Here is a 12,280-nt window from a genome sequence, read left to right as displayed (position 1 = left end):
CCGTTTATGGATACATGTATGCTTGTGTTATGAGTGAGTGTATGGTGACAGTTGCTTGTATGAATGATAGAGTGATTGCTGTGTGAATGTGTGTATGTGTGTGTTTATTTTAGTCTGTTGAGCTGATTTTGGCGAGTGGGGCGTACAGGGGGTAGGGAGGGTTGTACAACAAAGGCATTTTAAAAATGCCTTGGTTGCACAATCCTCCTACCCACCTGCTAAAATCAGCTCTCCTTCTGAGGCGCTGTGGAGCCCAGGGGACAGGGATGGTATTTTTTTTACTGGATATCTAGCATGGATGTCCAGTCAAAAATACCAGGCTTTCCCCCTTGGCCCCCCGTGCCAATTGCAAACTGTTTGGCTTTTTACCCATTTATTTTTTAAGTATACTCTAAAATGCAACATTTTAAACCATTATTTTAAAAAAATCACAGGAGGAAATCCCCCCGAACCCTTCTTGATTGGTTCAGGCTCCCTCACTGCGCGCGGTTGCTATAGCATTTTTGTGGTAAATATTTATGCCCCTCCACTTAAAAAATTCACCAGGTCCCAATGGCCCTCGACTGTGTTGGGAACGGGGTGGTGGGAGCCCAGGGGGGGCGCACCCCACAGTTTGAAGACCTCTGGTTAAGTGTATAATACATAAATAATAGCAAACAAAAAATTCTTAAGCATGTGTGCCTTCAACCACTTGATTTATAAGCAGTATGTCCGTCCTTGCACTGAATTTCTGTTAAAAATGAGATTTGCTTATTCCAACACTAACTGTTGGCTTTGCCAATGCATATCTTAAAAAATATTTTAAATGTATGGAGGACCTGATCACAACCTACCTCACCTGACCCCAAGGCCACAAAGGGAACCCAAAGAGGCCCTGAAAATAATTTTCAAAGTGGCCCCATCTTAAACGTTTTCAGCAAGCCTAATCCTTTTCCTATGGGACAATTTGGAACTCCCACACAAAAGAGGCCCACAGTGCAGAGGCCTAACGGGACATCTCCAGAGTTCTCTTATAGCCCAGTCCACCCCTGCCTGGCCCATTACTCTCTCATCCTTTTCACATTAGTGTGCTTCTCTCTCGTCCCTTTCTCAGTTATGTGTCGCCTTCTTACCCCCTTTCACTGGAACCCTTCTCATGTTCTCTCTCACCCTTTATTTAAGGCTCACTTGTTAGATTCTGCCTAACCTCTTTTCTACGCATGACTGACTTCATTGATTATTTCCTTCACATTTGGGTTTTATTGCTCTATTATAACATTTTGTACCACACGTGGGGGGAAACACAATTAAAATGCAATACAATAAAATGTTCCTTGTGAGGTTACATTGACAAATCAAGTTGCGAGCATAAATAAAGGAAAAGCACAAACCTTCAGATCTTCTTCGTTGATCTCTTCACTGATTTCCAAGACGCTGTCTTGCGACAATCGTCGGGAGTAGATGTCGAGGTCGGAGGTCAGTTTGGACTGCGGAGCCATGGACATCCTCCTTATGGACACACTTCCCTTTTTGTACATGCTCTGGCCGTGGGAAATGGAAGTGCGGGTCATTAAGTTCAGCACCGATTGCCTCCTCCGCCCTTGAAAGTTGGGCCCCGCGTTTAAGATGTTGCTGCGGGGCAGAATGGCTTCCCCCTGCTCGGAATCGGGAACGAGCGACAGCTTCCTCTCTGCCGGTTCCAGCTGGTCCTCCTCCTCGATGTCGCTCATTTGCGGGGGGCCTTTTGGAACCATGGAGAACTTTCGGCTGGAGGTCCTTGTATTGATGATTGAGTTTTTTCTTTTCTCACTAAAGTCGGCTGCTTGCTTGAAAGATTTCTTCCTGGCTTCGTTCCGGAGAGCCGCATCTCCATCAACAGAGCATCGACGCAGAGTCTCCGTCAGTATAGAGTTTCTCCTCTCTGCGCTGAAGTGATCGAAAGCGTCAAACCCCATTAACTGTGAGCTGAAATCAGGGCGTTGGTTTTGAAGTTCAGAAAAGGTCCCATAGAAGTAGCTGCTGCCTTCATGCAAGAGTAATACCTTGTCAGCTTTTTTCAGATGTTCCAGTTTGGAGGTGACCAAGATTCTGGTTTTGTTGGCCATCAACTTGCAAACGCAGCTGGGAAAGAGAAACAAATATTATCTACCATTGTATTTTTTACTTTAATTCTTTCAGTGCAGCATTGTGGTTCCCTTGTGGGTCACTGGGGGTCTTCTTCATTACAGTACTGGGAGAGGATCTTTATTTAGGTAATTCATATTCTTCCTCTTCCCAGTACTTTCTAGGGGAATGGTAGCGTGGCAGTAACTCATAACCCTATTAGGGAAGGGGTTGGTGGAAGGAGGTCTAGGGCCAGGTGATTGGCGGGGATACCACATTCTCTCACAATAGACGTAACTGGTCCCATAGGAGGTTTCCCTCCCCATGTGATTCTCCCACTGAGTAACACCCCCAGGGGGGCTATCAGCCTCACCTCCCTGGTCGCATGGGACGGGGCTCCCCCTATGGAAGCAGTGACAATATCCTGGGATTCGTCACAATATGTTCCTGATGTTCTTCTTCATCTCAGTACTTTCCAGGACCTTGAGGTAGTCTACAACAGTATGTCTACTATCTACAAAGAGGGTGGTAGAGTAAGGAGGGGCTAGAGTGTGTGGCGGTGTGATGTTCTTATCAGGGCTATGCCCTAGACGATCATACTTCTTCCCAGGGGGGGAGTCCTTCCCCATGAGGTCCTCCCACATTGTACCACCCCCAGGGGGACTCTAGGGTAGCGGCCTACCTCCCTGCCCTCATGGGAAGCTGTCCCCCCGTAGGCTGAAGGGACGGCATACAGTGATTCATCACAGATTGCATTGCGCTGCATCCATTGCGCAGTCTAATATCACTGTCATATCATAGGAACATATGGAAGCTAAACTAATACATTTTTCCATCCATTCTTATACAAGGGAAGGGGAACTGAATGACTTCAGGCCAACAGACGGCACAGAATCAGATGTGTGCTCAGTATAGGAGACACTCAAGAAAAACACATACAGACACTCATGCACTTATGTTTTTGGACCTGTTGGCTGCTTTTGATATTATTAGTCACGAAATACCTCTAAAATACTGGAAGATATTGGAATAAAATGAGGGTCCCTATTCTGTATCCTTTTTTTCCCAACTGACTGAAATGAAACTGCCATCATGACCCCCTACAAATCCCAGCACATGGCATTGGACGTGTGGAGTACTGCAAGGATCCACATTACCACTGCTGCTTTTTAAAAGTTAGATTCCTCCCACCCCCACTGGACTGTACCAGTCTGTCTCTCCTCACCTGTTACAAATACACATCTAAAACTGAATAACACACTTTCAACAAACTCAGCAGACCTGAAAACATGCCTCACACATATGAATGCATGAATGACGACAACCAGACTAAAGCTGTACCCTTCCACTACAGAACTCATGCTCTATAGCCTGCATCTTTCTAGTACAACCTGTCAATTGGGCCAATGAGATAGGCTCATTGTCATGCGCCGCCTCCCGTGGACGTTATGGTCCACGGTGCGGCTTGCGGGCCGCCATTGCAGCATTCCATCACGTTTTTCGAACGTCGCTGTAGCAGTCTAGTGTTTCCTTCACTGCCAGCCGGGAAGCTTATCAGCCACACCCCCCCGGCACACAGCGCGTTGCAACCCGCTTGGTCAGCTCCCTGACTGCTTTCTTTCGGTTGCGGTTATGCTAGTTTTTCTTTCCTTTTTCCTCTCTCTCCTCTGCCGCCCCTTGGGACGCTTCTTGCCTTCCTGTTTCACGGTCCTCTTGTTATCCTTTCCTTCTTCCTTCTGCTCCCTTTCTCTCTTCGGTTTGCCTCTTTTCTCTGGCTCCCTTCCGGTCTCTGTACTGTTGACTTTCGCTGGCCGTCATTATCGGCTACCTCTCGGTTCCTTTGGAGCCTACCTTCCTCCCGGAATCCTTAAGACAGACCTCCGCTGCTGCTGTTCCACCTCTGGGGTTTTTTGTGCCGGCTGGCTTTTTCCCCAGTTTGTCCCTCTCGGAAGAGGGGCCGCAGGTAGTGATAAAAAAAAGAAAGCAGAAAGAAGGAGAAGGATTGTTGTGCTAGAAGACCACAAATATTATCCATTCAAGACCAATCTTCAGGTGAGGAGGAGGAAAGGGGAGAAAGGTTAAGGGTGGAGATTGAACATTCTCAGAGGGCTGACACTCATGTCCACTACCAGTTTCCATGGCAAGGTGCCTCAGAACCACAATGGACAGTAACTTGACGGTCGAACCAGAGATGAGAGCCATTGTGAGAAGCTGTTGCTTCCAACTTCACACTCTATGATGCATCACATCTTACTTATACTTTACTCATAGGACCATGGGTTTGATATCACTAATCCTTACAAGACTTAACTAGGCAAGTATCCTGTGTCTCGAACTGGATTACCTCAGAGAAAGACTACGAAGAGTGCAAAATGATGCAGCCTGATTACTCCTCAAAATTAAAAGTTTTGATCACATCACCCTTATACTTCACATAATCAGCTGATTCCCTGTCAAGAAAAGGATGGATTTCGAATCCCTCTTCATAGCCTACCATGCTTAGCCTGGGGAGGGAAAGGCTTTGCTTCATTCACTTTTACATTCCAGCATTGCACACTCTCCAGGAGTCTAGTCCAGTCAAGTCCCTCTAGGTCGTATTCCTAACTTCAAAAGGAAAAGGAAAGGATAAGCCTTATTCTTCCTACTGGCTACCAAACTCTGGTACACCCTACCTAAGCATCTCCACATGGAAGTGAAACACCTGACATTCAGGAAACGAATCAAGACATGGCTGCTTACTTATCTAAATTGGAGAAAAGTAACACATTTAGAAAAACACAACAGGAATCACCTGGCTGCCTTATGTCTCTTAAGAACCTACAATGGAGATTTGTCAGTATTTCGCCTGCTCAGGGAAACATAATAACATCCAGGGTACCTCATTTAGATGCACATCTGTTCTCCTTAGATACTCAACATCTTACCCCAATCTCAGAAACCAAGCTTCATCACATTCACTCCCCATCAGGTGTGGTGACCCATAAGGTTCAACCTAACAAACACACACTCTTACCATATACATTCGCTATCAACATCCCCACTCCAATTCACCCATTAATAAAGCTATCACTCTCGCGCCCGGCCTCGCAGGAGATGGCCACCGCCATAGTAAATACAATTGGAACCAAATCCCTTTACTATTTCTATGGTTGCCCGACTGGTAAGAAGCGCAGCAGCTAAAGCCGAGAGCCCTTGGCCATAACGTTAGTGGGTTGGGGGTTTGGAGTATTCATGTGTGGGCAGGCTGGCAGAAGGACCAGGTGCTGAGGCCGAAAAAACTTGGTTTCACTTGGGAAGGGGCTCTTGTGTGGTGGAGCGCAGGCGTACAGTGGCAGTTCTCATCCATGTTTCCAGCAACCTGATTGGTTAACTCGCCCCACCTACAAGACATTACAACTTATTCTGCATACAACCTGCATTTATCAACACCACAGGTTGCTGCACCTTCCATCCACATTATTGCACTAACAACCCCCTACCTCTTTCCTTTACTAAGCCATGTGCACATCAAGGACAACCTTATTGGCAAAAAAATTCTATATAAGCCCACTTATCTTACCTCTCCTTACATTATTGCACTATTACTTTTTGAGGCAGGGGAGCCTGAGAGGTTGTATGGGGGAAAATGTGGTGACACCTATTTTATGTTGCTTCTTAACAGAGCTCTGAGTAATATCATTTCTGCAAGCTTCAGAAACTCTGCCTCAACAATCATTCACTTCAGAGATACATCGCCTATACCATGACAATATCTTTGTGACAACGTCAAATTGATTTTAATAATAAGTAGGCAATTTGTAGTACACAAGCAGTGTGGCATGAAAAAAGCAAAATGCAATGGCATAGTGTGAGCAAGTCAGGAAGAGGTACCTCTCAAATATTTCCTTCTCGGTGAACATGTCTAAGTATCCGAAGGGGGAATCCAGGAGGTACAGGTCAGCATCTTTGTAAACTGCTCTGAACAAGAGAAAAGGGATCTTTAATTAGTTTTGATCGTGCACCAAAGCAGTGCTCGCGGGTGTTGACGAAGAAGCGGTTAAGCATGTACCCATTTGTGCAGGTCTGTGAAACACACTGGGGGTTATTGAGACCCCGCTGGTATCCTGGTGTTAGAGCCGCCAGGATACTGGCAAATGTTGATACCGCTTCCGGCACGTGGTCCGTCACCATTGCTGCCAGATTACGGGTGCCGGAGTGACAGAGTAAATCCCCAGTCATGGAGGCCCATAGGACTCCATGAGGGGATTTGCTGTCACTACCCAGACCAGCAATGCCGGTTCCAGTAATGAGGGCTTTTTTTGCTGGTAGGGCGCCTGGCTTAGTTCCAGCTTTTAGATGGAGGTAACCCAGGTGCTCCACCGGCAAACCTGTAGTCGGCCAGTACGATAAAGGACTGGTATCCATGAATACTGGCACTTTTTTATTGGACCGGCCAACTCAGAATGAGGCCGTTGTGTTTATTGTGGCGAAGTATCCGCCACTGAGGTACTGTAGGAAAGATGTTCTGCATGAAGTCACCTTGTATTTGTTTGCCCTTGTCTGACCGCACCCAAAATGTTCATGTACCAGTGAATTAAAAGGATGCATAATGATTTCCTTTGTGCTTGGTCAGGCAAATAGAACTGGCTTAGATTTCACCAAAAAGTGGTAGCAGTAATCATTTCCATTTCTATAAATAGTTGTGCTACTCTTACAAATATGTTACAGAGCTGAAAAGTGCTATGTTTCTTTCTAAACAAGTCATTTAGAGCATGAGCTCCTTTCATGGTCAGTGGCCCCTTGACTCAAATCAGGTAGCTACACACTCTTTCCATAACGGATACACTGGATAGCTTGCTTTACTTTTCAGTTACTGCATAGAAGTGGTTCTGCGAGTGGATGTTCAGCAGGTGGATGGCAGGCAGCAGGCCTAAGTGGCTTTAGTGCCCACAAAGTAGCGTGCACAGTGGCGTCTCTAGAAATGAATGTTGGGTGTGGCGACAAGGGACTCGAATTGAACAAGGGGGGCATAGAGAAGGCACAAACAAATAAGGAATACACTAAAGTGTCTGATACTAGATCTACCTGGAGCGTGGTTGCACTCGATACATAACCCCAAGGATTGTCAGACAAACAATTTAATCAAAATCTTATTTACACCGAAAAACATTTATTAGGAAATGTAAGGATATTTCGTATTCAGATATCAACTGAAAGAGTATTAAACATATTCCTCATCAACAGGAAAAAAATAAATTGAATTGACACATCAAACTAGTAGATTAGTAATTTAATACAGTTTATTATTTATTGTGCAACTGCGCGTCATATAGGTTTTACTATCGGACAATTTAGTGCATTCGTGATTTTTAGGTCTAGATTTGGAGACATTTTGCACCGATAATTTTGATTTGAATGATGAAAAATCTAACGAGACACCTTTTAGAGTTATAAAGAAAAACATTACTGTGACAGTGTGCATACCATTTCCATCGTTCACAAACAAATTAGGGTCAGCAGGCAAACTGGTATAAGTAAACATATATTTTACCAAGCCGTTTGTTTGTAATCAATAGGACACATTATGCATGCTCAGAGTAGTTTGAGTACAATAAACGGTTTTCATCAAGGTTACATACACCCTCAAAAGGTAACTTCTGTGGCGTTAAGCCCCCGTTACCAAGGGCTGGAACGGGGGCTTAAGGCCATTAGCACCCCGGGCTACCAAAGCGGTAACCCATTGTGCTAAAAAAATAAAAAGGATTTTCCTTTGTTCAGTGGGACGCGCCCAGCATCATGTTGTACGAAGGAAAATCCTTTACAAAGATGGCCGCTATGGAAAGGGAAGGTGGGGCTCTTTACGGAGCCCCACTTCTCTTTCCGTGGCAGCCTCTGGAAGGCAAGAGGAAGGAGTGGATGTGGCAGCAGCATGCGCTGCTGCCGGAATAAGGGAAGTACGGGGTGGGAGGGTGAAAAAAAAATAAGCAGATGGGGGGATGGTGGCGAGTGGCAACTCAAGCCCTCAAGCCCACGTTCCAAGCCATCTGATTGGCTGGCTCCCCCCCTCCATGGTGCTAATGTTCAATGGTTGTAAAAAGATCCATACAAAACTCCTAAAACTATTTGGTCTTTCAAGTGTTTAATGTGTGTTTTTCACTGTACACGTTTAATCATCATTTGTCGCTGTAGCTTTAAATCAGTTAATGAAAAAATACATAAAATAAACAGACTGCAATCACACCCATTCGTCCCCTTCATTAGGTACCTTCAATCCCCGGCCTCCAGCACCCTGAGTTGCACCACAGCCAAATTTACATGTTACAACCCCAACATGGCAGTTCAAATGTCTTCCTTAAAGGCCCCCCTCATTACTTCAAACAGATAACCCATGACAATGTCCTATCCATCCCTTCTCCATTTTTTCACGATTAACAATAATGTCAGGCTTTTATCTATTGCTTCATGGCCGATACCTCACCTGTCTGTAATATGTGTAATTACCACCCAGTTTAATGGTATAGTGTTCTTGTTTGGCTTATAGATTCAATTTGTGGTGGCTTTGTGGCGAGGTAAGGTGAGGTGTGTGCCATAAATGTGGCATTGATAAGGGTGGGCCAGAAGTACCTGAGTCTTGAGTGCTGGTATGGTTCTATGGGGTTTGTGACATTGACACTTAAGTATGTGTATTCTACTCAGAGGGGAAAAACTCGAGATCCATTAGATGATAGCACTGGGCGACTGGGAGAGGCCCTCGCCATATGATCAAGCAAAATATGTAGCAGGTTGTGTGATGAGCTCTGACATACTCCCCCAAGGTTCCTATGGTTGGGGTGGTGCTAGCAGGCACACATCTGCCATGTGTGTTTTGATCCATGCCTTTATTTTAAGTGTGCAGTGTGAAGGCATCATGAAGAAGGACACAGACAACAGATTCCGATTTCAAAATAAATACTTTTATTAACTTAAACGTCAGGGTAGAAAAAGGCGTAACTTGCCCTACTCTAAGGTGGGATTTCCCTACCTAAAGAAAACTAAGGAGAGTCTGAGTCAAACAGTTCAACTGAAGAACCTGTCTGTGTCCAAAACCTATACTTGCCCTCATAACTACATCTATAAAATGTGTAGGGATGTCATAAACAAAACAAAAAACACAGTGTTTAACCCAAAGATCTGAGCGTCCTCCTGCTCGGAGCTTCTTTTCAGCACCCTCCTAAGTGTGAAACAGTTCCACAACACAGTCTCCAAATTATCCTCTGTAGACTAAAATGGAAATAGTCTGAATCAGGACCTCGGGTTCCCTTCCCCAAATTTAAGGCAGTTCACAACAGAAGCACTGGGCTTCCCTTCCCCAAGTTCAAAAAAGTTCACAACAGAAGTACTGGGGTTTCTTCCCCAAGTTCAGAACAGTTCACAACAGAAGCACTGGGCTTCCTTTCCCCAAGTTCAAAAAAGTTCACAACAGAAGTACTAGGGTTTCTTCCCCAAGTTCAGAACAGTTCACAACAGAAGTACTGAGGTTCCCTGACCCAAGTTCAAAATAGTTCATACAAGAAGAACTACTTTTTTTTAGTAATTGACGTATATTTGACTTGGTTTCATTCCATTCAATATTCAATGTTCAGTTTTACTAAGTTAAAAATTCAAAAGTTCTAGTTTTCCTTTCCTTTTGTTTACTTGCATTCAATCTGGTATCAATAAAAGAAAACCATCTGTTTTACTTTGATTCAGTTTGTTGTTTGAATATCCTTATACACTTTATAAAGTTCGGCGATAAAGATTTCCTCTTCTTTACACAATGGAAATGTCCCTTCCCCAGGTTGGAACCTTTCAAACCCGTTCCTTCTCTCTTCTCAAGGTATACAATCACTTGTAACACTTTACTTAATTGTTTAGTCAATTAACCGTTCAGACAGAGGGCCTCATTCCGAGTCATGCCGGTAAGTAACTGTATTTTCCGGCATGGCGTAAAGTACGACACCGTGCTGGTTGAAGTCCGAAAATTACGGCCCATTCCGAGCTCACGGACACGCGCTTTGCGCCATGCTGGAAAAGGACCACGCGGCCTGCTGCAAAATCCCCCGAAAAACCCCTACCGGCATGCAACCGACACGTAAACTACTACACCGCCCTGTAAGCATTAGCGACAGTGCATAACGGTGACCGTAAATTACGGTGAACGTAATTTACAGAACCCGTAAATTACGGTCTCCGCCGAAAAACGGATCCGGAAATTACGACATCGCACAGGAACGGGAAGGAGAGCGGCGGCCATCTTTAAAAACACATTCCATTGCCATCCACAGCTGCCAGCAGCCCTGTGAGGAAAGTAAAGTCGTGAACCGGACCAGGCACCGCAGGACATGCCGAAAGCACCAAAAAGGGTGGCGGATCGCGTCCGCAAAGTGAAATTCTCCACCGATGAAATGCAGGTCATGGTAGACCACCTTGCAGAGCATGCTGATGTAGTTTTCAGCAGCGACATGCGCAGGGAATCAACCCTCCGCAAGAAGACCATCTGGGTGGAACTGGCACAGAGGGTGAGCGCTGTTGGAAGCACCCCCCGCACAGCAAGGGACTGCCGCAAGCAGTGGGACGACCTGCGGGTGCGTGTGCGGGGCCTCCTCTCCACCAACCGCAGCCAGGCCCTGCAGACAGGAGGTGGGCCAAGTACACAGGTCCAACTAGAGCTGTGGGAGGAGACCTGCGCACAGCTTATTGGCACGGAATCCATAGAGGGCGTGGGGACCATGGAGTGTGGCGGAACGACTTCTGCAGAAGGAGGTGAGTGTTGACCGTGCACACTGGCAATGTCCATTGCATCATGTAAACTGACCCAGGGGCCATCGAAGGCACCCTCTCGTGTTGCCCTCACCCCATCTAACGCATCCCCCCATCCAACAAATGCTGAGGCAAGTGCCGCCTAATGCTGGCCCAAGTGCGAGTACATAACGCACATCAACCATACTGGACTGACTTGCACAGCCCATCATGCACCCCGTCCAGCGTGGTAGGCATAGTGCCTGCCGAAATGTACACGAACAGGGCACAACGAATCACTCCCAAACATGTGTATATGTCTTCACCATGCACATGTACCACTGCCATAGCTACCCCCCAAACTGAACAACCCGTGAATGACTGAAATGTCCATGCAACCATGTATGCAAATAGGACATAGCACATACACTAATGTTGTCCCTCTCTCCTACCCCCACAGGCACAGACCATGACAGCACAGAGCCCCAAGGAAGCCGGCCAAGCACCTCCGCGGGTACTGGCAAGGCCAGGCCGAAGCCAGCAGCCAAGAAAACCACCCCTCAGCCTATGGAGAGGCCACTTGAAGATGGCAGACCAGCAAGCCACACAACACCCGTGGCAGCAGCCGAGCTGACCCCTACCTCAGCACAATCTAGCATTTCAGGGGAGGCTGCCGCTACCGCACCAGATGAGTGGGAGCCCAGCCCGCCACCCATCCAGGGGCCCATGTCGGAGGACGACCAGGAGAGCATGCAAATGCTGGAACCATGCCCAGTGACACTGGCATCATGCAGCGACTCCAGGGATGCACCATCACCAGTGCACAGCCTTGAACTTGACCCGCTGGGGTGTGAAGTCGTTCCCCTCAGTCCACCCATACAACCCCCTGCACAGCATGCTGGTGCAAGTAGATCATCCGATGGCCCCCCTTCACCTGACCAGTTCAGAGTCCAGCAATTGAGCGATCTCATAGGGAACTACATTGAGGATAATCGCCAGACCAGGGCTGGACTGCATGAGGAACTCGATCAAATGCGCCAGTCCCTCAACGACTGCACCACCAGATTGTGCAAATCCCTGACGGACAATACAACCCGGCTATGCCATGTCCTGAACCGCATTGCTAATGCCCTTGAGGCAGGGAGTCAAAATACGGAGCCGCAGCAGGAGGGCACGTCCGAGACAAGTGAGGCCACGCAAGGCAGCCCGGAGAGACGCCTCCGGCGTTCCTTGCACGAACGGGATTTGCCTCCCCCAGACAAGGGCTCCAAGGGACATTAGCCATTCCTGCCACATGTGGTCCCAAGATCCTACATGGACGACTGCTCGGGAGTTGGGGGGAGGGGGGAGTGGGGTGATGTTGTGTTCTGGGGTTGGGGGGAGGGGGGTGGCGTTGTGTTCTGGAGTTGGGGGGAGGGGGAATGGGCATTTGCTGAAGTAAGCACTTTTTTTTCATTTCTTG

The 12,280-nt window shown here is 46.9% G+C and overlaps 1 protein-coding gene across 1 annotated transcript in view; it reads right to left on the bottom strand.

Annotated features, from left to right (window-relative positions):
* The window catches only part of CFTR (CF transmembrane conductance regulator), a 1,072,657-nt gene that overhangs the window by 267,776 nt on the left and 792,601 nt on the right, over nucleotides 1-12,280 (bottom strand). The window contains exons 13-14 of the mRNA XM_069627944.1: nucleotides 5,953-6,039; nucleotides 1,371-2,100 (exon numbers count right to left, since the gene is read on the bottom strand). Coding sequence (XP_069484045.1) covers nucleotides 1,371-2,100; nucleotides 5,953-6,039 — 817 coding nt within the window. The remainder of the gene's footprint in view (nucleotides 1-1,370; nucleotides 2,101-5,952; nucleotides 6,040-12,280) is intronic.

The sequence above is a fragment of the Ambystoma mexicanum genome, chromosome 12 (genome assembly GCF_040938575.1).
Source record: "Ambystoma mexicanum isolate Mex_15411 chromosome 12, UKY_AmexF1_1, whole genome shotgun sequence".
NCBI classification, from domain to species: Eukaryota; Metazoa; Chordata; class Amphibia; order Caudata; family Ambystomatidae; genus Ambystoma; species Ambystoma mexicanum.
Note: the sequence above shows the minus strand (reverse complement) of the source record. Positions and strands in the feature narration are given on the sequence as shown.